The sequence below is a fragment of the Chanodichthys erythropterus genome, chromosome 5 (assembly GCF_024489055.1).
Source record: "Chanodichthys erythropterus isolate Z2021 chromosome 5, ASM2448905v1, whole genome shotgun sequence".
Taxonomy (NCBI): Eukaryota; Metazoa; Chordata; class Actinopteri; order Cypriniformes; family Xenocyprididae; genus Chanodichthys; species Chanodichthys erythropterus.
Genome location: NC_090225.1, coordinates 33601006 through 33625804, shown reverse-complemented (window position 1 = coordinate 33625804; position 24799 = coordinate 33601006). Strand labels below are relative to the sequence as shown.

General features: G+C 38.7%; 1 protein-coding gene across 1 annotated transcript in view; it reads right to left on the bottom strand.

The window, feature by feature from the left end:
- The window catches only part of adgrb3 (adhesion G protein-coupled receptor B3), a 207594-nt gene that overhangs the window by 96182 nt on the left and 86613 nt on the right, over positions 1 to 24799 (bottom strand). The window contains exons 3-6 of the mRNA XM_067385508.1: positions 13105 to 13215; positions 9014 to 9175; positions 5246 to 5410; positions 2540 to 2704 (exon numbers count right to left, since the gene is read on the bottom strand). Coding sequence (XP_067241609.1) covers positions 2540 to 2704; positions 5246 to 5410; positions 9014 to 9175; positions 13105 to 13215 — 603 coding nt within the window. The remainder of the gene's footprint in view (positions 1 to 2539; positions 2705 to 5245; positions 5411 to 9013; positions 9176 to 13104; positions 13216 to 24799) is intronic.

Here is a 24799-nt window from a genome sequence, read left to right as displayed (position 1 = left end):
ATTTAACAATTTATCATTGTAAGTCAATTTAAATTGACAGAAATAACATTCCATATATAAAAATAAATATTAATATCATATAAAATTTTTACCAATCCGCATGCGCTGTGGTTATGCACATGGTAAACAAACATCTTCCATTTTAGCTTTGATGCTACAACATAGCGCGTCTCACCCTGTAAGCAGCTTCAAACTCACTGAGACTCTCTGTTATCATGAACCACGTAGAGCAAGAAACTTGCAGCTTACAAGCATCATGCTGTGGGGCCCCTGTGTGTTTTAAAGAACTACCTGCCAGGCATACTGTGCATGCGCTCTCAAGTGAGATGCACCACTGTGGTCTATCAACACAGACTTAAGCTAATGCTTGACAAAGTATATAGAACAGTTTCTTGATTGTTGAAATGAAGTCATAGTTAGCTTGGGGATAAAATCAATGTTTTTAAAACAAAGTTAAACTGTGTTTTTTTTCCATATCTGTTGCTACATGTATATCCTACTATCCTATCCTATTTGTTTAGTAAATACACTGATTTTAAAATGTATAATCTTTCTCTCCTGTAAAAATGAAACAAAAATAATGATGACTTATCTTGTATGCAATTCCACTACTGGTCAAAAGTTCAGAATAATTTGAAAGAAGTCTCTAATGCTTACCAAGGCAACATTTATTTGATCAAAAATACAGTAAAAACAGAAATATTGTAAAATATTATTACTATTTAAAATGACTGTTTTAATATATTTTAAAATGTAATTAATTCCTGTAATGGTAAAGCTGAATTTTCAGCATCATTACTCCAGTCTTCAGTGTCACATGATCCTTCAGAAATCATTATAATATGTGGATTTGGTGCTCAATTCTTAAATACAAATCATTTGAATTTGTCATTGTTATGTAATATTTATATGTGCAGTTTACTTTATTAATGTTATGTTAAATTTATAAAAGTTTAATATGTAAGGTGAACACATTTATTGACTTAATTTACCTCATTAAATTAACTATTTGCTCTACAAAATGCACTTAAAAAGAATAACTCGTTGAACAAACTCAATTTAATTGAGCAGGAATCCCATCCTATAAACGTGTATATGATTGCTCATCATATATACATATGATGTCCTCTTCTGCATAATAGTAACCACATAATTTAAAAATATTACAGAAACTTCTCTAAATGTCCAACATAACTGAACATTAAACACTAATATAAACTAAAAACATCTTTCCCCTTAGTGAAAAACACATAAAATAACTGGGCACTTTAATCCCTAAATTTACTTTCCTAATGCAGTCCCTTGCAAAGCGTGCTGGGGACTACGGATCCACTGCCCAGTTAGTTATGTCAACATTAATTTGTGCGTTTCACTCAGCAATGTTAAGTTGATTGAACAAACACTTAAGTAAAGCTGACAATACTCACTTTTAGTAGGAACAACTCAGTTAGATTAAGTGCATGTAGTTACATGAGGTTTTATAAGTAATGTGAACAAGGATGGTTTGAGTGAAACTATAACAACAGTAAAAGTTCATTTTTTTGAGTGTTGGGGATTTGTTGCTTTTCCCTGTTGTTCCGAACTCGTATCAAACTGTGACCTCAAAACCGAGGTATGTACCAAACCATGACTTCTGTGTACTGTAATACTGTACTGTGCTTAAGAAATTATTAATGTTGAAAACGGTTTTTGTTGCTTAATATTTTTGTGGAAACCGTGATACATTCTTTGACTAATAGAAAGATTTTTGAAATGGAAGTATTTCATAACATTATACGTTTCTTTACTGTCACTTTAGATTGATTTAATGTGTTCTTGCTGAATAAAAGTATTATTATTTTAATCTTACTTACATTAAAATTTTGAACGGTAGAGTATTATGGTTTCCACAAAAATATTAAGCTAAACAACTAAAACACATAACTAATATCAACACTGATAATAATAAAAAATGTTTCTTGAGCAGCAAATCAGCATATTAGAATAGTTTCTGAAAGATCAAATTCTGGGTTGTATAATATTTCAAAATATTACTGTTTTACTGTATTTTGATCAAATAAATGTTTTGGTGAGCATAAAAAAAAACATATTTCAAAAACAAGCAAACAAAAAAAATCTTAATTATTCCGATATTCCGATTATTCCTTAATTAATACTTTTCACTTATGTATACTGTTCATATTTTGAATCTTCTATGATGCTAATTTTTCAATTTATGAATTACAATGTATTGTATTTTGATACTTTTGAATGGTGTGACTCAAAACATTTTTTTTTTATTTATGATACAAAAAAATAAAATATAATACTTAAAAATTCCATCCATACCAGTTGTGCATTAACCTACAAGGTCTTTGATTTGACTCAATCCAACTTCCTGTTTTAATAGACAATAATAAACATGGTCATCAATTAATTCATGGAGACATTAAAACTGTCCTTTCTCTTTTTTCTCTTTTTTTTTTTGGATACTGAAAGAAAAATATACACATAGATTGCCCTTTGAATGAATGAGATTCAGAAGAAACCTCAGTCATACCTGTACACTCAGGATTGGAGCATTCTCTGCTCTCCGCCCAATGTCCTCTGCACTCAGATCCCCCATGAGCAGCCGCTGAACACTGCCTCTTCCTCTGCTGCGTTCCATTGGCACAGGTCACCGAGCAATCGCTCCATGCACTCCACTCCTGCCACTGCCCGTCCACTGTGGGCACCCATGCAGAACGCAAAACCAGCATCCCAAATAGAAAAGAGAAAATATGGCAGAGAGAAGAGGGAAGTAAGTTTCCACAAGTTAGCTTTGGAACATTTAGGTCCAGCATATTCTGATTAGGCTGAAATTACCTGTCATATCTATGTCCTAATATAAGGTGAAGTATGTAATTTCTGTGCCACTAGTGGTACCAAATGGAACTGCAATCTGTTTGCTTGGTTCTACTATGGGCATGATATAACACTTAACGCTTGCAACCACGAGGTCATGGGTTTGCTTCCCAGGGAATGCATTAACTAATAAAATGTATATAATAAAATTAGTGCTTTTTAGTACTTTAGTATTGCATTTAAACAAATCAAGGAGAGGGGTGAAAATTACTTTTCTATGCAATAGTAGTTGTGATTGTGGACAATAAAATTGGCAAAAAAAAAAACAAAACAAAAATGCATAGAGGGAATTTTTTTGACTAGCAACCACACTTCTTAGCAATCACATAGCATAGCAATGCCCTGACAATCACACACAACAATCTTGCATCATGGTAGTATAGCTTTTGCACTATTCATGTTTTCACTTAAATCTCTATAAGATATCTAGTTATAAAATATAAATAATCTAGTTATATTTTAAATTCTGTTTGGAATAGAAATGACACATTTCACCTTTCAAGGTTAACCTTCTCATATATGGAACATTTGCTTTTATATAATTTCTGCTAGTATTGAAAAATTCACAATTTTTTGAACATGAGTGCTTCAATTAGAATGTAATCAGGATCAGGACAGAAATGATATATGAAACAGAGAGAAAGGGGGAGAGAGAGAAAGAAAGAAGAAAATCACATACATTTGGAATTAGGGCTACTGTCAGCCTGAATAACCCCATTAGCCCCGGGGAAAGAGGTAATAATACTGCCTGAGTGCCTTAGATAGCTTGTTAACTAGCCAACATGACCCAGTAAAAGCTACTCTTATACTGAATATTCTGTGCTTGTAATGCGTTCCACTTCCAATCCAGAAGAAAATTGTTGAAAACGGTGGAGGCTTTTCCTCACGCGTGAGCTCTGAGGTCAACTTTAAAAGCTTCAGACTAAAATATACAAGCCAGAATTTGGCAACAGCACAAGTTCAGGGTGAGCTGACGCTACAAAACACAACACAGAGGTGTAAAGAGGGGCTAATTGCCTCTTTTTTGCTGAATGGGACGAGACTTTTAAAGCATGAGACAAACAAAGCTGACCAAGATTGGACAATCTGTTACAGTATTTACCCTTCTACAGTGTATAGAAACTCAGCATATTTAAAGAGGCTATCATTCACAGGTGATTGTGCTTAAGTGATTTTTACTTCAACTCCATTCTAGGTTGAATATGAAACGATGTTTGTCTCAGCCTTGTGGGTTTTACTGCACACCACACGTGGCTGCTTTCCACATGCCAAGAAGCCTTGTGAGCGCATCCATTTTGTCCCATGTAATAAACTATTCCGTAATTGATCCTGTAATGTTCCACCACTGGCAGCTGCTGCTTACTCCCCAGAGCCACCTCCATGTGAGATGAGCTTTGATTCTTTATAGACAGGATCAAATATTGAGGGGCTTCCATGTCAGGCCTAATTCCACCAAATCATTCTCGGAGGACGATGGCTCATAACCGCATCCAAATTAGTGGAGTGGTCTTCAATTTACAACAAAATTGATTACGGTTAGAGAACGGCTAGAAAAGCAAGAGGCTCAGGGGAACACTGAGGCATCAGATTTGGAAAAGAGAGAGAATGACTCAGTAGAGAAGAGAAGAGAGGTGAGTCAAGATGAGAAAGAAAGAGAAGACAAAAGGAGAAATAACAAGGAGAAAAACAAGAGAGGTGAGACAAAAAGAGAAAAGATGTGGGATGAGAAAAGAAAAGAGAGTAGAATAGAAGGAATAAGATAAGTAGGGAAGGGAAGGGAAGGGTATGGTATGGTATGGTATGGCAAGGGAAGGGGAGGGAAGGGAAGGGAAGGGAAGGGAAGGGAAGGGAAGGGAAGGGAGGGAAGGGAAGGGAAGGGAAGGGAAGGGAAGGGAAGGGAAGGGAAGGGAAGGGAAGGGAAGGGAAGGGAAGGGAAGGGAAGGGAAGGGAAGGGAAGGGAAGGGAAGGGAAGGGAAGGGAAGGGTATGGTATGGTATGGTATGGTATGGTATGGTATGGTATGGTATGGTATGGGTATGGGGCAGGACAGGACAGGGTATGGTATGGTATGGTATAGGGCAGGGCAGGGCAGGGAAGGGAAGGGAAGGGAAGACTGAGATGAGAAACAAATATGAAGTGAGATTAGAAGTTATGACATGAGAAAGAAGAACACAGACAAGATGAGACAAAATGAGAAGACAAGAAAATAGAAGTAAACTAATGGAACACAAAAAGAGACACAAGATAGAGAAGAGCACAGACAGGATGAGGTGAGGTGAGTCAGAATGAGCCGAGATGATGCGAGAAGAGGCAAGTTGAGACATGAAGATTGGAGAAGGCAGTGCATCTAAAGCAGACAGACCTGGGCAGAGGGCAATGTTGCAGAGTTTGCTTTGGGTCTCGGGTCCATCACACGCTCTTCCTCCATGCTGGGGTGGAGTGCACATCCGAGTGCGGGTGCGATGACCCCGTCCACAGGTGAAAGAGCAGAGGCTCCATGGAGACCACTCTTCCCACACACCGTGCACTGCCAACAGAGGACAAGAGTTAAGACACATACACTCCGCTCACGGCACACATACACCTACACCCACACACAACCTCATTCAAATGCAGCAGTGAAACACCTCTAGCACTGACTCTGTGGCTGCTCAGCGAGCCTGTTTATCAACAGCTGTTACACCACCGCAATGAATCAAAACAACTGCATCATTTCCCCTTTTCTTTACAATTTACCTTTCCCACTCCACCCCCATCCCGAGCACCACGGCTGATGACATTCTTTTGTCTTTGCGTGATGAAAGACGCGCCGGGAGGGCTGCCGCAGCAGTGCTGCATTCGTCTCGGTTCTCTTAGCGTACTTATCAAAGTCCCAGGTGTGCGTTCTGTGCGTGCACTTACTGGGGCTTAATCCAGTCATCAGTGTCAAGACTGCTGGGCACCGTTTCCCCTCCAAACGCCAAATCCCCCTCTCTAATGCTCTTACTGTATAATGAAAACTCCAGTCCCACTCAAAGAGCATTAATTAAAAACAAACTCTCGTTGAAGCACTCATGGAAAGCCGGTCTTCGCAAAACCAGCTCAATAACTTTGCCATTAACAGGAAGATTTTTTATTTGCTGCTGGACTCTCGTCTATAATGAGATAAAAGGTGATGTCACCAAATAGTGTGTAGTTCTTTTGACTTGTATTTAAAGGTATATCAATGAACTAGACAAGTTTTTTTTTTTTCTTTTTTCTTTTTTTTTAACTGGGGGGTTGTGAACCAAAAATAGGTTAAATAAATGCAAATAATAGAAAAAATAAAATGCAACTATCTCTAAAATTGTGCATAGTTGGAATAGCAAAATAAATATGCTTATAAAAAAAGTATGTTTTGTTGTCTACAAAGTCTGTCCAATTCTAAATTATTTCGAAGCTTGCTACATTACAGTTCAAAAGTTTGGGTTCAGTAAAATTTTTAGATTTTGTTGTTGAAAGAAATTAATACTTTTATTCAGCAAGGATGCATTAAAATAATCATAAGTGACAGTAAAACCTTTTACATTTTTACCCCAAAAAATCCTTTTGAAATAAATGCTGTTCTTTTGAACATTCTAACTTAAACTAAATATCTTTTTAACATTGATAATACTATAATATGCTAATTGAGCACCAAATCAGCATATTAGAATGATTTCTAAACACTTAAGTAATGGAGTAATGACTGCTGAAAAATCATAGCAAGAATAAATAATAAATAAACAAATGTAAATTTAATCAAATATATAAATACAGCCTTGGTGACGATAAAAGATGTCTTTCAAAACATTAAAATATCTTACTGACCCATAGTGTAAGTTATTAACTTATCTGACATCCTCTTATCATCGAAAAACAAAAACAAATCTTAAGATTAAATGTAGCCAATTTTCCTATTCAGCAATATTAATTTGTTTTATATGAATATATAAAAATGTTTTCTTTTAAGGACATTTTACTCACTTTTATTTACCCTGTTAGGTAGCCACTTGATATTCAATGTAAAATCAAGGTTCTGAAGCAAAAACCACTGGACTAGAATGAAACATGACATTTGTATTCAACAATACAACAGATTATTATTATTTTTTTTTTTAAAACAAATTGACCAATTTATCAGAGATCTCCAAACTCGGTCCTGGAGGGCAGCTGTCCTGCAAAGTTTAGCTCCAACCCCAATTAAACACACCTGAACCAGCTAATCAATGTCTAACATACAAGAAACTTTCAAGTACAGTAGGTGTGTTGAAGCTGGTTGGAGCTAAACTCTGCAGGACAGCGGCTCTTCAGGACCGAGTTTGGAATTCTCTGGTGTAAAAATATGTCAAGAGAGGAATTCAACTATATATGGCCAACTATATGAACTCTCCCAAACTATGAAGCACACACTGTAGTGTGAAAGCATTGTGTGCTAGAGCATAACTTATTCCAGAAATGCTTTTATTTTGCCACATAATACAGTAAAATGATGTAAATAAGGGTTGACCTCAAAAGAAAAGAAATGCTGTGCTCAATTAGGCTGCTGTCCAAGCTATTCCAGAGGGGGAATAAATGGATTTATTTGAGCATTCAAGAGACATGGTGGTCTTATTTCCAATCCTTTAAGCTCTGGGCCGGTGGTCTAGCCTTATGTCATTTATATGTGCCTCCGAGCCTTTTCCAACACCAGAATTATCTGAGATGCATTTAAGTTTTTGATATGGTTTTGAAAAATTCTGCACTCAACAGCAAGTGTGAGAATCATCTTTAATCTTGGATGCGACGCAGCTCCATTAATGTTTCTTAAAAGTATGTGCAGGAAAGTTAATTAACAGCATTTATAAATCCTTCCCTTTTACTGTGAGCAAAAAGTATAATTTCATAGCTGTTTTAGTGCTCTCTCTCTCTCTCTCTCTCTCTCTCTCTCTCTATATATATATATATATATATATATATAGTAGTCAAATATTGCTGTTTAACTTACAAACCAAATTATTAAAGCTGAAGATGATTACACTATCAGTAACAATTTCCATACATATACAAATACACACACACACATTTTATGGGGAATTTCCACAGACACAATGATTTTTATACTGTACAAACTGTATATTCTATCCTCTAGCCCTAAACACACACACACACACACACACACACACACACACACACACACACACATATATACACACTGTATATCTAGCACAAGTCAGTAAGATTTGTATTTTTCATGGCGTAGGGAAAAAATGCATATCAATAATACTGTGTAAACAACATTGATTTAGCCATATAAAAAGTCTTAAAAGAGCTGAATTGCCATTTTTAGAGCTAATGGTGTAAACAAAACAAGTTTTTTTTTCATGCCCCTTTACTTAAAATAAAAATCCAGTTAGCTTGTGACATGAGTTCAATGCTGCTGAGGTAACGTGTAAACAGCATTAATTTACCGATACCAAAAGTCCTAAAAGAGCTGAACTGCATTTTCAGAGCTTGTGATGAAGGAAAAAAAACAAGCCTCTTTTCGTGCCCTTTTACTTGAAATAAAAAAAACAGTTAGCTCCTGACAGCATGTTCAATGGCGCTGAAGTATTGTTGAGCCTAACTCCATTAAGATGGCACCTCCGAAAATGATGAATTAAAGGTCGATACCTCCAGTAATTAAAGATTTTAAAACAAGAGGGTAATTCAGGTCGCTTTCCTGGCCACAGGGGGATAGATTAGTCTTTTCACCCTTTCTTCTACATGTTTCATCTGCATGCACCAACAAACACTCTTCTGCCAAGTTTCGCTCTGTGTTTGAGCAAGGTTTGTGTTGGAATTATATAAAAACCTTAGCTAAGTCAAACATTGAAAAGAGAAACAAAAAAAAGAATGAGAAATGAATGAGAAAATTGATGAAGCAAAATAAAACAAACAAATTACAAGAGGAATGACTGAAAAAAAATAATAGCAGACACAAAGATAAATAATAATCATGAAAATAATAATAATACATTGTATATAAAAGCATAATATGAAGCAATGACAGCAAATAATTAAATGAATGAATGAAAAATGACAGCAATTTTCTGCCCTGAAGGTGAAAGATATAGATTCTGAAGGACAGTCCAATGTTTGCGACTAACACTACCTGGGCAGGGGGCAGTGTTATTGCACACCCTGGATTCTCTTAAAGGGCCGCTGCAGTGTGATCCGTAAGGTGAGACACATGTTCTTGTTCGCACCTGCGACCCTTGACCGCATGTAACTGAGCAAGAGCTCCACTGGGACCACTCCTCAGCACCAGGGTCACCTGTAGGAGAAGGGTGACACCAGTTAAAAGCAGTAAAATGGTCATGTGACACCCCGAGGGGGTGGAGCCAGTAGGAGCAGGAGGGGCCTCACTAAGTTACACACTAAGAAGCCACAGTAAATCTTAAAGGGTTAGTTCACCCAAAAATGAAAATTCTGTCATGTATTACCTACCCTCATGCCGTTCTACACCCGTAAGACCTTCGTTAATCTTCGGAACACAAATTAAGATATTTCAGTTCAAATCCGATGGCTCTGTGAGGCCTTCATAGGGAGTAATGTCACTTCCTCTGTCAAGATCCATAAACGTACTAAAAACATATTTAAATCAGTTCATGTGAGCACAGTTGTTCAATATTAATATTATAAACCGACGAGAATATTTTTGGTGCGGCAAAAAAACAAAATAACGACTTATTTAGTGATGACCGATTTCACAGATTCACTGTGCTCCGATGCTTCCTGAAGCATTGTTTTGAAATCGGCCATCACTAAATAAGTCTTTATTTAGTTTTTTTTGGTGCACCAAAAATATTCTCGTCGCTTTATAATATTAATATTAAACCACTGTATGCACATGAACTGATTTAGATGTGTTTTTAGTACCTTTATGGATCTTGACAGAGGAAGTGACATTACTCCCTATGAAGGCCTCGCTGAGCCATCGGATTTCAACTAAAATATCTAAATTTGTGTTCCGAAGATTAATGAAGGTCTTACGGGTGTGGAACGGCATGAGGGTGAGTAATAAATGACAGAATTTTCATTTTTGGGTGAACTAACCCTTTAAAGGCTCTAAGAGATAGTGGAACGAGCTCAAAAGGAGCATCTTTTCTCATATATTTGATATGATCCTGCCTGAATGACTTTCAGGGCTCATTGATCCAGAGCAGAGATGCCCGGTCATGCTACTTTTCTGCAGAGTTTAGCTCAAACACACATCAATTTAGATCCTGAAGACCTTAATAAGTTGGTTAGGGTTAGAGTTACAACTAGGCTGTGTCCAAAACCGGAAAAATGCTAACACCCTGTCTACCAAGACAACTACATCTGGTCTTATTTTGACCAGAAATGGCGTGATCTTAAAGGGATAGGTCATCCAAAAAGTTCTGTCATCATTTACACATCCTCATTACATTCCAGACGTGTATGACTTTCTGTTTTGTCCTTAAAATGAAAATGAGCTCTAAAAAAACCCTACTGACTTCCACTGTATGGACAAAAACCAGACATTTCTTATAACATCTTCTTTTGTGTTCCATAGAAGAAAGTCATTCAGGTTTGGAATGCATGAGGGTAATAAATGATTGCAAAATTTTGGGGTGAACTGTCTCTTTAATTATTTCTCACAATCCTTTGTGTGGGGTCGGTTAATAGAATAAAAATGGTGTCTGACAGAGCAATTGAAATTTAGTTTATAAAAATAATTTATAACTTATGATATAGTTTAAAACTTAATAACTTATGATTCCATTTCAGCTGAGAAATAAGCATTAAATATTCATTAGGTTATCTCTAAGCTCACTTGAATTTGTTCTAGATCATTAGACATGACATTACGGCTCGGTCCTAAACGGGTTTCCTTAGGAAAAACCTCCATACAGACGTACTGTCTGTAAAATCATTGACTGACCGGGAAGCAAGACATCTGCCTTTGGATTCGGACACAGCTAAACTCTGCAGGAAGGAAGATTTCCAGGAGCACAAATGAGAAAACTTGTCCTGCTGGTTAGACAAGAATGGCCCATATAGTATAATGGCATTAAACATAATACAATTTATAAATATATATATAAAAAAAAAAATTACATTGACAGTTGACAATCAAAATCCTGATTCATGAATAATTCATTCATCTATGCATATTCAAAGCAGGATCATACTGATTTTACTGTGTGGCCACAAAATAAATATCATATTAGGAGCTTTTTACTATCTTAGCATCCTAAGAAATACTAAAGTTTAACGTCATTTATATTTTAAAATCATGCATGCAACCAATTAGATGAAACAAACTGAAAGTAAAAAGGCAAAAGAAACTAATAGATGAAATATATAAAATATGATAAACTATGCAGAATGCATGCAACATGGCTTCTAAAAGTTAGAGAATGATCTTTGATGAGAGTTAGTTTTCTACTAACTACGGTTGCACAGAAGAACAGACCTCTGGCCCTCAGTCTAGACTGCGGTTCACTCTTTTAGATCTCCTGGATTTATGCTAAAGCTTCTTGTCTCTCTTTGAAGCGAAATCAATTAGAATTGGAGATTGTCGAGAAAGAAGGGAACGGGGTTCATTTCCCCCAGCATATTCAGCAGATCACAGCAATTTTCAGTAGCGCTGGTCACATTTGAGATTCACTTGATGGAAGAACTTTCTATGTCGAATCCAAACAATCGAGGCTGTTGGAAGTTCCGTTTGATTACGGTTCCTGAGCTGGAAAACATTATGATTTACCAACTGTAATGTCAATTCAATCATTGGCATTGTTTGCTGGCATTAGAATACATGATTGCTAAATAAAGTTTATGTAATTGTTGGTTTAAAAAAGCATATAGGCTGCTTTCTGGGAAACACATAGAGATTAGCTTTGTGCTTTATGTGTTCACTAAATACTGCACTCTGGATCGGCTGTAATTCCCAATGAGCAATTGCATGGCTAAACCAAACACTAATAAGACATTTGATTTCCAGAGAAATTTTGACACTGCCAAACATTTAATAAGCAAGAAAATTGTCTCTCTAAAAGCACATGTTATCAATATCCACAATATATCGATCCAATTGCCATGTAATGCTGAATAAAGGGATAGTATGAGAAGGAAAATGTTGAACTTAAACATTTAATGTTTTAATTTTGCCTGTCATCAGCAAATAATGGATATAATAAACTTTATGTTTTAAGAAAGAGTTGAACAGTCTAAATGAGCATATTGACCATAAATATTTTAGGATCATATGCTCAAAAAATGTATGCAACTTTTTTTTTTTTTCAGTTGCTAGTACACTCAAGACTGGTTTGTTTGTTCTAACTTCCAGAGAATCTACTGGCATGCCCTTGGGTACATATGGACAATTTTCTATGCCATTCTCAGAGATTAGTTCAGATTGAAAGGTGGATCAACTCTGGATGAAGTGGTACAACAACTAAGACAATCTGAAAATGAGAAACTAAATGTAGGGTGAATGACTTTCTGTTCAGATTTTCATTTATAAATGGAAATAAATCAACAAACACATAAAAAAAGACTGGATTGGAATGGAAACAAGGTTGTTAAGGTTTAGTATGCACAATGATTTGCAACTTAAATGATATTAAGTGCTACACAAATGTCACAAATATACAAAAGGTGCAAAACTTAAAACAAAATAAGATGGCTGCTTAACGTCCCTCCCCATTATAGGTGTAAATCATTTAGGGTACATGCAGAGGGGGGAAAAAAATCAGGGAAATTAAAGCAAAGGAAAAGAAAGAGAAACATTTTCAAGTTTCTACAAGTAATGTTTTTTTTTTTTTTTTTTGGCACTTTAAAAGGTAATATATCAGGGTTATTTAGGCTCTAAACAGCTGGATAACCACATATGTTTACTGTTAAATCTGTTAGCCAAAAACTGTTTGTCATTTAATTAATCTCTGTTTAAACAAATCTGGGTTATATTTACTTTTAGCTTTTAGTGGTTAAAGTCATAAAAACAGTCAAAACAAATAGAAACCAGAAATTCCAATTGGGCATCTTCGACAGTATGCAAAAATGGCCAATTCTGTTTGTCTCAGCGTATTAATAAAGTGGAAGAGGGACAGAAAATAAATATGATAAATAAACATTGTCACTTAAAGGTGCAGTACAGAAGATAGCATGCAAGTGACTTAAGATGAAAATTAAGTTTAGTTTACATAGGAAAGGAAAGAAGCATAACTATTGTATTACCAGTTTGTGCCATAAATTTAGCAGATTCATCTCGCTCCTGTAGGCCCTTTGTGTCATGTACTGATCTTGGCCGCTGACTTTTTACAGTATGTTCTCCGATCATTCCATATTCTAGGGACAGAATAGAGGTTCATGAAAACTAGGCTTTGATACAAATCTTCAGAAAGAGAGAGAGAAAAGGGAAAAAAAGAGCTTAGAAGAACAGTTCTGGAACGTAGAGGTGGCTCGCAGTACATGGCTTTAAAACAAAATAAAAGTATATCACACATGGACAACTTGATTTAACTTGTCAGTCTTGTCGTTTATCTTTAGCCTTTCGAGGAAAGCAGAGAACAGTGCACAGAACGGTTTATCAGTGGTGAGTTGGGAGTATTAATTGAGCTTAGAAGCACAGCTATGACACATAGAAACACATGCAAAATCAACTTACATTGGATTTTTAACAAGACGTTGAATTAACCTCCACCCCTCCCCTCCCTTCCCGAAAACGAACAAAAAAGAAAGGATAAAAAAAAGAGAAAGGAAAATGTGTAAGCCATTGGAAAGCCACAGAGGAAGGAAGGGGGGTGGCGAGGGAAGGGGGGTGTCATGGACATGCTAGATTGATCCACAGTGCCTGCAACAGATCCAGGCTTTTGGAATAATTAGTTAGTTAAGACCCAGAATTAGTAAAGGAATTATGTGCAGCTATATCTAGAAGAATATCAAAAGATGAATTATCTCGCAATTGTAATTGCTAAGCTGTATATCGCTGGTTTTGGATTAATTACGCTCTTTTCGGCACAACAATATGCTTAATTTGTCTTTGTTCATTTCAATTAATTCATTAAAAGTGCTTCGTCAGAAACAAACACAACGTCCCGATTCGAAAAGCCTCACCGTGAGCGTAATCGTTACCCCAGTTGCTTTTTGAAACTTGTCTCAATCCATGTATAAAACCTTTGCTCTTGTCTTTAATTGCAGTCTTGTTTTCAACAGATGGAGTTGAAACACATTAAAAGCAACAAGACACAGCCATGCTTCCATTGCTAATTGGGAATTACTTTATTGATGTGAGTGGAAAAAGACACACAACTTCTACAGTAAGTCACCCCAAGAACAGAAACCCTGATGTTACAACAGTGAGAAGCAAAGGTTTGAGGTGAACGGTCACCGGCTGTGTATTTATGTGCTACACTGAATATAATGCAGTTATGGAAGATATCAGGCCTGTGGCTGCAAGAGCCATTTGGTCGTACACGTTTATGGCTCTGCCCTTGACACAGGTGGGCCTAGATCATTTCCCCACTCCCTTTCTGCTTTCTACAGTACAACTTAAAAGAAAACAAAAAAACAAAAAACAAAACGAAACATTCAAAGCACTGCCTCGTCCATGCCCACAAAACATCCTGTATAAAGTATAGCAATGTCACACTACAACATAAGTCACAAAAACATTGTTAGTGTGGGTGGCAAGGGGTTGTCCTCAAGCAACACATTTTTATAACTCTGACACAATGCCACATTGGAACCGCATTTGAAGACGTTACAAGTGGGAATGTGTGTTGGGATAATAAATAAGGAATTTTCAAAATGTTCTACTTCAGTCCTGCTATGGAAGTTCTTACCCAAAAAAGGAACATTTTAATCATGTAGTTCCAAACAAACATGACTTTTCTTCTTCTGTGGATCAAAAATTGATCACATTTTTGTTTTTTGCCATATAATGACGAGTGCTGTCTAAAAATGAAGCATCATAAAAGTACATCCTGTGCTAAGTCTTCTGAAGTGTTTTGATAGCTTTATGCGAAGCTTTGAATGACATTTGAGTCATTGCTCACTGAAAATCTTAACCTCTGCTAGCTCTCAAAACAAATATGGCACCTTTAGACAGGGTCACGGAAACGTTGTCATTGAGAGCAACAAAAGGAGTGCATGAGTAAAAGATTAGCACATTTTCATTTTTTGGGTGAAGTATTCCTTTAATATGAGAAGAGCAGGATAGTTTCTCAGTCATTTTGTCTAGTAGAACTTAGTAACTGAAATAAGCATACAAATTAATGGACAAAACCTTGCATCAGAAGTGGAATACAGTCTCACATGTTACTAAATGATTTGGACAGATTCATGTTTATGCACTGCTTTTTGTTTGTTTTTTTTATTTTTTTTTGATTTGCTGCAGACAAAAATTTCATAGCCGTTTTTTAAATTGAAATTAGCTCTTAAAAGAATAGTTCACGCAAAAATGAAAATTCTGTCATCATTTACTCACCCTTATGTTGTTACAAACCTGTATGACTTTCTTCTGTGGAAAAAAACAGACAAAAGTAAGTGAAGCATCAAGTAAATAAAGCTAATAGTCATTCACATATTGCAAATACAACTTATGTGTCTGATTAGCACTATTTTAATAGAGCGTGTCATTTAATTTAACGCTTTTTCACTAAATTTTAAATCACATCCACAAATAAAGGCCTAAATGCATTAAGCATTGGGCTGTGTTGCAGTTTATTTTGATAAATAGATGTTTTTGGCCATATACGTAGTCCCGCACATGACATGCAGGAAAAAAAAAAATAGTACGCTAAATTGCGCGCACACTTAGGAACGAAATGCGCACAATTTAGTAAATCGAGGGAACGACTAATCCAAAATTATTTTGGACCCCTTCATCTTTCTTTTGTGTTTCACGGAAGAAAGAAAGTCATACGGTTTTGAAACAACATGAGGGTGAGTAAATGATAGCACGTTTTAATTTTTGCGTGAACTATCCCTTTAACAACAGGAAGGTACTTCTGTATCTTTGAGCATTGAAAGCTGTAATCATCATTTTCTCAGCTGAAAAGACCCATATGGTCACTAGCATTGTGGGATCGCTGGTTCCTCCGTAATATCTGTTAATTAGATTACAGAAACTGAGCAGTATTGATACAGCACTAAACCAGAATGAACTAGCCCGGTCTAGCATGGAAATCCAGGCTGGTTTATACTGCTCTTTACAGCAGAGATGACAAAATATCTTCTGGGACACAGGCAAACTTTGGTATCGGAGAGAAGACATCCATGTTGTCAAAGAGAGACGTTCCCATTAGAGACTGTAAACTATATCAAGCTACATTGATTGAGTCTCAATTGTTCAATAGAAGAATCACAAATTCTCTACAGACCTAATGAATCATTTAGCATCACTTCTACAATAGCATGTTTCCACAGCAACAGTGAGTCAGAGAAAGAGATGAGGAGAACATTTTTAAAAATCAAAAATAACTATTTAAATAGGGACTCGTTTGTGTGGGATTCATGGTATTTGCCTTCAATCAGCAAACAGACATAAGTAAGTGAAATGTCAAGTAAATGATGCTAATAGTCATTCACATATAGTAAAGCTGGATAAATTGAGCATCACGTTTCTCCCATGACAAAATGTTTATTACTGCAGTCTATTTAAAATGCTTAATTAATTGAAAAGAATATTTAAAACATTTTTTTTGCTAGTTTCAGCCCAATGCAGTTATCATTTTCATGTCCTGTGCCACGTTGTTTAAATAGCAAATGCATTTGCGCCCATTTGTGCGCCAATGGGCATGCTGGTCTGAAAACGAGGTGTGTTCAGGTGCATTGTTGGTGCGTTACTACTTTGAGGCAACTGAAATAGACTGCGCCAACTGAAACTTGGTCTAAAGTCAATGGTGCAATATTACACACACAGGAATGCGCAGCAGCATACAAAAATGCCAAGTATTAAAAATAAAAGGATTACAATGTAAAAGATTATGATTGTGTGCATAAAGATTAAAATGCTTTGGTGGAATCCGGCTTTTCCCGTAGATGGTCTGCTAGCTTTAACCAAGCAGATCCGTTTCCTCGCTAGAGAAGCGTTCAGTTTTTCCATCATGTCAATAGCGAATCCAGCACGGTGCGAGCACCATGGTTTTTAAAGGGAATGGGAGATGAGACCCTGATTGATTTATTGCATGTTACGCCCAAAAACACACCCATGACTCATTAAGAGAATATGGACAACCCTTTTAGACCATGCCCTGGGCGCACCAACTATTTTTCCCATCCTTAAACTAGCAAAAGTGGATTCGGACATGAATGAAGTGCACTTGCGCCCTGTGCTTTAGACCATGTGCTTAGATCGTTAAAATAGGGCCCTTCACTTGTTTCATTACTGAATGAATCAGTGTTTTGAACGATTCTTTTGAATGAATGATTCAATGAAAATTAATTTTTTTCAACAGTCACTTATCGCCACCTAGTGGCGAAGTAATGTAATTGATACAGTCGTTATTTGAAGCGCCAGGTTAATTTCAAAAGGGGATTTGCTCTATTTTGATCGCTACAGTAGACATCAGTGTTTATATCATAACTATTAACTTTTATCCCAGTACTTCTGTGATCATTCGAATTACTGTGACAAAAATATTCATACTGCGTGGTTGAAAAGGCTGTTTATGAAGCTGTTTCATACTTTTGGTCAGCGGCAATGCAGATTTGAATGTTCGCTGTGATTTTGTCAAAGGTTTACAGAATACAGGTAGTTGTCATTTAAGATAGGAATAAGATCACGTGGGTGTTTGAATCGAGATTAAAACTTTTTAATGATTAATTGTGGAGCTCTAACATATAGCAAATACCACTTACATGGCTGATTAGCACTATTTTAACAGAGCTTGTTATTTAATTTTAACACTCTTTCCCTATAATTTAAATCACATGCAATAAATAAATGCCTACATGCATTATTATGCATTAGTTGTATTAAAATGTTTAATTTGATGATTTCAGTTAACAGATTAAAAGTTTTACAATATGATTGACTTTTCCAGACTGTCTAAAGGGACACATGTCTTTATGCATTATCCTTGAGCTTTAGTATACATTTCAAAGATTAAAAAGGTTGTAATACAGATCTGTTTGTGATTTTATAGTGAGCACAGCTGAGGTCAGGGGTGGAAATCACAGAGCTCGATCCACAAATGTCACCCAGTGGCCCGGCTGATGAAGAGCTCATCAAACACGTCCACAACATCACTGAACAAGAGGTGCTGGTGAAAGCTGTAATCAAGGCAGCTGTGATGTTTGAAGTGTGAAGAGCACTGTGAAGAATACAGAGCTCTTTGGTATATGTGATCACACATGAGACCTTTGCTCTGAGAGAGTCCATCTGTCAGAGCGTTAGAAATCGACACAACTGTTCCTTACAAATAGCGCATAAGGATGTTTCTTCAACTGTGGGCACATTTTGACCCTGTGGAAATGACTCCCTAAGAACATACTTTTCACATTCTTACTAGTTTGATTTTTAATATTTTAATATTTTGATATATATATATTTTTTAAATAAAATGGCCAAAACCTGTCTTTTCAAGATAAATTTCATAGCTATTGTTCTATAGTGTCCTAAAAAAATCTATTCACACTTGTTTCATAGTTTGTCAAAATTACAGCTTGACTAAAAATGACAGTAAAAAATATTCTGTTACAAGTGATATTTAGCTTGTTTTTCCTTTGTTGTTTTCACACCTCACATTTCTCATATTTCATCTCAAGATGTTCTTCACTGACACTGTTGTCTCCTTGGTAACTATAACTTTTGAGAAAAACTAACAAAAAATGTAATTAATTTACCATTGGATCTCAATATATATATATATATATATATATATATATATATATATATATATATATATATATATATATATATATATATATATATACATATATGTATATGTATATATATATATATATATATATATATATATATATATATATATATATATATATATATATATACATATATGAAATTAGGGGTAAAACAATGTGAAAAGTAGCTGAAATAAATGAAGGCATGACAAACACTTCTTATGTCTTGATATACAGTAGTGCAAAGCTCTTGAGGTCTTGAACTACGAAAAGAAAACATCCTGTGAGATGATCAGGGCCACAAAAAAAAAAAAAAAGAAACAGTACTCGCTTGATTTATGGTTCAGGAAAACTACCACTGTCCTTTGTTTCATCAGAGGTTCATTCCTGTGCCGTCAGAACAAAGCCAGTGGCCCATAGCAGCTGTGGTGATCAAACATGAACCAGAGGCATGAAGCTCAGCCCAAATGTTCATCTTCTGATGCTGGAACAGCAAGAATTTTGTGCAGTCCTCCAAAGTAGCTACCCATGATAGATTACGTCCAAGCTATCTATATTACAGTCCAAGTAGACAGCTATCTATGCTCTGGCTCTCTACCCACACTAGATGGGAATGGATAGCCCTGCTCTTTACTCTGACAATAACTTGAAAAATAGGGGACAGGCTGTCTAAAGGGATTCACCCCGCGTGATTCAGACTCCAGCCCGCTTTCTGTGCCGTGGCTAAAGAGCAGCTAAATCACATGTAGGCTTGTTCTGACAAAAAAAGAGATGCTATTCTGTCCAAACACCCAGAATGACAGAACTTGGATGATGGGAGTAGAGAGAAGAGCATGAAAGCTTTTTTCTGCCACAGAATTTATAAATAAATAACAAAGGTAATTGCGACTTTTTATCTCACAATTCTTACTATTTTCTCACAATTGCGAGTTTATATCTTGCATTTGAGACTTTTTTTCCCTCTAAGAAATGATATAAACTCGCAATTGTAATTTTATAACATCAGAATTGTGGAATATAAACTTGCAATTGCAAGTTTTAAAATTGTGAATTTTTAAGTAGAATTCCAAATTATAAACTCGGAATTACACGTCATCAAGTCAGAATTGTGGGATTTAAACTAGAAATGACGAGTTATAAAGTCAAAATTGTCAATTTTTAAGTCAGAATTCCAAGTTATAAACTCGGAATTACACATCATCAAGTCCGAATTGTGGAATATAAACTAGAAATTGTGAGTTATAAAGCCAGAATTGTCAATTTTTAAGTCAGAATTCCAAGTTATAAACTCGGAATTACACATCATCAAGTCCAAATTGTGGAATATAAACTAGAAATTGTGAATTATAAAGTCAGAATTGTCAATTTTTAAGTCAGAATTCCAAGTTATAAACTCAGAATTACACGTCATCAAGTCCGAATTGTGGGATATAAACTAGAAATTGTGAATTATAAAGTCAGAATTGTCAATTTTTAAGTCAGAATTCCAAGTTATAAACTCAGAATTACACGTCATCAAGTCCGAATTGTGGAATAGAAACTAGAAATTGTGAATTATAAAGTCAGAATTGTCAATTTTTAAGTCAGAATTCCAAGTTATAAACTCAGAATTACACGTCATCAAGTCCGAATTGTGGAATAGAAACTAGAAATTGTGAATTATAAAGTCAGAATTGTCAATTTTTAAGTCAGAATTCCAAGTTATAAACTCAGAATTACACGTCATCAAGTCCAAATTGTGGAATATAAACTAGAAATTGTGATATATAAAGTCAAAATTGTCAATTTTTAAGTCAGAATTCCAAGTTATAAACTCAGAATTACACGTCATCAAGTCCGAATTGTGGAATAGAAACGTCTCGGTTACTTGTGTAACCTTAGTTCCCTGAAGAGGGAACGAGACGTTGCGTCGAGATATTGACGCTTTGGGAACGCAACGCGTGATGTCGTCATGAAGCACATGTGAAATCCGTCCAATGGTGTGACGAGACGTCAGAGGCGGGTGACGTCACGACCAGGAAACTATAAAGCACACTCAAACAAAGCAGCGCTAGCTTCAAGAGTCTGAAGTAGTCGCTGACAAGCATGCAGGAAGTATGGCAGGGCGACGCAACGTCTCGTTCCCTCTTCAGGGAACTAAGGTTACACAAGTAACCGAGACGTTCCCTTTCAAGGGAACTCGCGTTGCGTCGAGATATTGACGCTTTGGGAACGTATATACCCACGCAGCCATATTGACCAATGCCTGTCTAATGTGACTCGTCAGCACTAGACAGAACCCTGGCCCCAGGAGTGGAGCCAAGGTCAAGGTCATAAAACCTGACGAATGTATGTGGTGAGGACCAGCCTGCCGCATCACAAACGTCTTGTAAGGATACTCCTGAAAGCAGAGCCTAGAAGCCGCCATACTCCTAGTGGAGTGGGCCCGGACTGCCAAAGGGGAAGGAAGTCGGCCGACTCATACGCAAGTGAGATAGCCTCAACTACCCACTTACTCATTCTCTGCTTAGACGCCGGGGCCCCAACACTAGGGGACCCAAAACATATGAACAACTGCTCTGACTTACGCCCCAGGACAGTTCTGTGTACATAAGTGTCTAATGCCCGAACAGGACAAAGCAGATTGAAGCGTTCCTGGTCTGAATCCCTAAAAGGGGGAGGACAGAAGGCTTGCAGTACAATGGGTCTAGCCACATTAGTGGGGACCTTAGGGACGTACCCAGGTCTGGGATAAAGGAAAGCTTTAACCATACCAGGTGCAAATTCCAAGCACGACGGAGACACCGAAAGAGCTTGCAAATCCCCAATTCTCTTGAGAGAAGAAATAGCGAGGAGGAAAAGAGTTTTTAAAGTGACGAATTTAATTGGCACCTCCTCAATAGGCTCAAAGGGAGCTAGGGAAAGGCCCTGGAGCACCACGGCCAAATCCCACGCTGGAACCCTAGAGCGTACCGCAGGCCTCAGCCTCAGAGTGCCACGAAGGAAGCGGGTGATCAGAGGGTCCCTCCCCAGGGATACCCCAGCCAAAGGTACATGGTAAGCCGCAATGGCCGCCACATAAACTTTAAGGGTGGAGGGAGATAACCCTGCAGAGAACTTCTCCTGCAAAAATTCGAGAACTGAACCAACAGGACAGATAACTGGGTCCAACTGACGAACAGTACACCAAGCAGTGAAAAGCTTCCATTTCAACGCATATAACTTCCTCGTGGAAGGAGCCCTAGAATGAAGAATGGTACTAACAACCTCGGCTGAAAGACCAGAGTCTATGAGCTGAGCCCCCTCAGAGGCCAAGCCCACAGGCTCCAAAGTTCTGGGCGAGGGTGAAATATTGAGCACCCCGCCTGAGACAGGAGATCCCTCCTGATCGGAATCTTCCAAGGAGAGCCATCGAGAAGGGATATTAGGTCTGAGAACCATACTCTGCCCGGCCAACAAGGGGCTATCAAGATGAGCCGGACCTGGTCCAGGCGAACTCTTTCCAGGACTCCCGGGAGCAGAGCGATCGGGGGAAAAGCGTACAGACGAAGCCTCGGCCACGTCTGTACCATGGCATCCAGCCCTAGAGGAGCTGGATGCGTGAGGGAGAACCAGAGCGGACAGTGAGACGTCTCCCGAGACGCAAACAAGTCCACCTGAGCCTTTCCAAATACCCCCCAAATTTGTTCCACCACCTGAGGATGGAGCCTCCATTCCCCCGGCCTCAGCCCCTGCCTCGACAGGACATCTGCTCCGATATTCTGGACCCCCGGAATATAGGCTGCACGAAGTGACAACAATTTCCCTTGGGACCACAGGAGAATTTGGTGAGCCAGTTTGTAAAGCTGGCGAGAACGCAAACCCCCCTGATGATTTATGTAGGCAACCACCGATGTGTTGTCTGACCGGACAAGAACATGGTGGCCCCTGAGGTCTGGGAGAAAATTCTTGAGAGCCAGAAAAACAGCCATCATCTCCAGGCAGTTGATGTGCCAGGAGAGGTGATGTCTGCTCCACAGACCCTGAGTTGAGCGTCCACCTAGGATCGCTCCCCAACCCGTGAGGGAAGCATCTGTCGTTAGCATCTTGCGACGACAAGGAGCTCCCAACACCGGGCCTTGGGATAGAAACCAGGGTTTCTTCCACATGTCGAGGGCACGTAAGCATCGCCGCGTGACCTTGATCATGCGAAAAGGATTCCCCCTCGGAGAGAACCCCCTGGTTCTGAGCCACCACTGTAGGGGTCTCATGTACAGCAGGCCAAATGGAATCACATTGGACGCTGCTGCCATCAGCCCCAATAGTCTCTGAAACTGTTTCACAGTGAGTGACTGGCCTAGCTTCAATCGGTTTATGGTACAAAGGATCGATTCTATACGAGCAGGCGAAAGACGCGCCTGCATCGTTACTGAGTCCCAAACCACGCCCAAAAAAGTGGTCCTCTGAGCCGGAGAAAGCACACTCTTTTTGGCATTTAACCTGAGCCCCAACTTTCCCATGTGAGCGAGGACGACATCTCGATGCCGAATCGCTAACTGTTGTGATTGCGCTAATATTAGCCAATCGTCGATATAGTTGAGGATGCGAATTCCCTGAAGACGAAGAGGTGCCAGGGCTGCATCCATACATTTGGTGAAAGTGCGGGGTGAAAGTGCTAGGCCGAACGGAAGAACCCGATACTGGTAAGCTTTGCCCCCAAAAGCGAACCTTAGGAACTTCCAGTGATGTGGAAGGATGGAGATGTGGAAGTACGCGTCTTTGAGATCGATCGTGACAAACCAGTCCTCGGACCTGATTTGTGACACGATTTGTCGTAAAGTCAACATTTTGAATTTGAGCTTCATCACTGACTGGTTCAGCAGACGCAGATCCAAAATGGGACGCAACCCCACATCCTTTTTTGGAACTATGAAGTACCGGCTGTAAAAGCCGCTCTCTCTGTTGGCTGGGAGTACATATTCTATGGCCCCCTTTTCCAAGAGAGTCTTTACTTCCTGCTCCATAACCAGAGCCTGCTGGGGACCCACTACTGTGGGAAGGACCCCCATAAACCTGGGCGGGCGAGACCCGAACTGAATGGCATAACCTCTTTCGATTGTACGCAGGACCCATTGAGAAATATTTGGCAGTAGTTTCCACGCTGTCAGATATTCTACTAAGGGAACCAGTCTCTCGAGACTGGCCTCTGGTGTAATTTGAACAATCAATTCGGTGCCCTGAAGCGGCGCACCGGCAGGGGGCACCAGAATTGACTGTTCTGAGACCCTCCTCAGAGGGAGCGAGCACCCCAGTGCCGCTACGTTTCCGGGCGGACACATGGACAGATGCTCGCTGGGAACCACTGCGCCCTGAAACACACGAGGTGGCAGGGTTAGCAGAACGGCCCCCTGAGGGCACTGAAGGGAACTGGGCACCGTAAGAGGAGGTGTACACCATTTCCCTCCAGAGGGGGCTGCCCTCAGAGTCCTGATACTCGTGGCGTCAGGACTTCTTCGCCGCAGCCTTCTTGGCGATAATGACATTCCTCAGATCTGTCCTACCCCTTGAAGGCTGCGGCTGAGCACGACCACCCGACCCCCCGTATCTTTGAGGAGGAGCGCGGGTAGTGACGCTCTGTTTTTGAGTGGCACGGTGTTGCTGTGAGGAGCTGGCTTTTGATGTTTGGGGCTGCTGGTGTTGCTGAGCAGCCCCGGGGATATGAGATCTACGGGGGAGGAGCTTTTGGAACGCTGCCGCTTGCTTATTAGCTTCCTGAAACCTCTCGACGACAGTGTTGATGGCGTCGCCGAAAAGGCCAGGGGGCGCAAGCGGGGCGTCCAGAAGGAAGTTTTTATCTTTATCCTTGATGGAACTAAGATTCAGCCATAGGTGTCTCTCCGTGGCCACTAGAGCTGCCATAGCACGGCCCACAGATTTGGCCGTTTCTTTGGTGGCACGGAGAGATAAATCTGCAGCCCGACGTAGCTCATCGACTACGTTGGGCGAAATTCCCCCGTTCTCATCAATATCCCCCAATAATTCAGCCTGGTAGGCTTGCAGCACGCCCATGGTGTGAAGACATGCTGCCGCCTGACCAGAAGCTGTATAA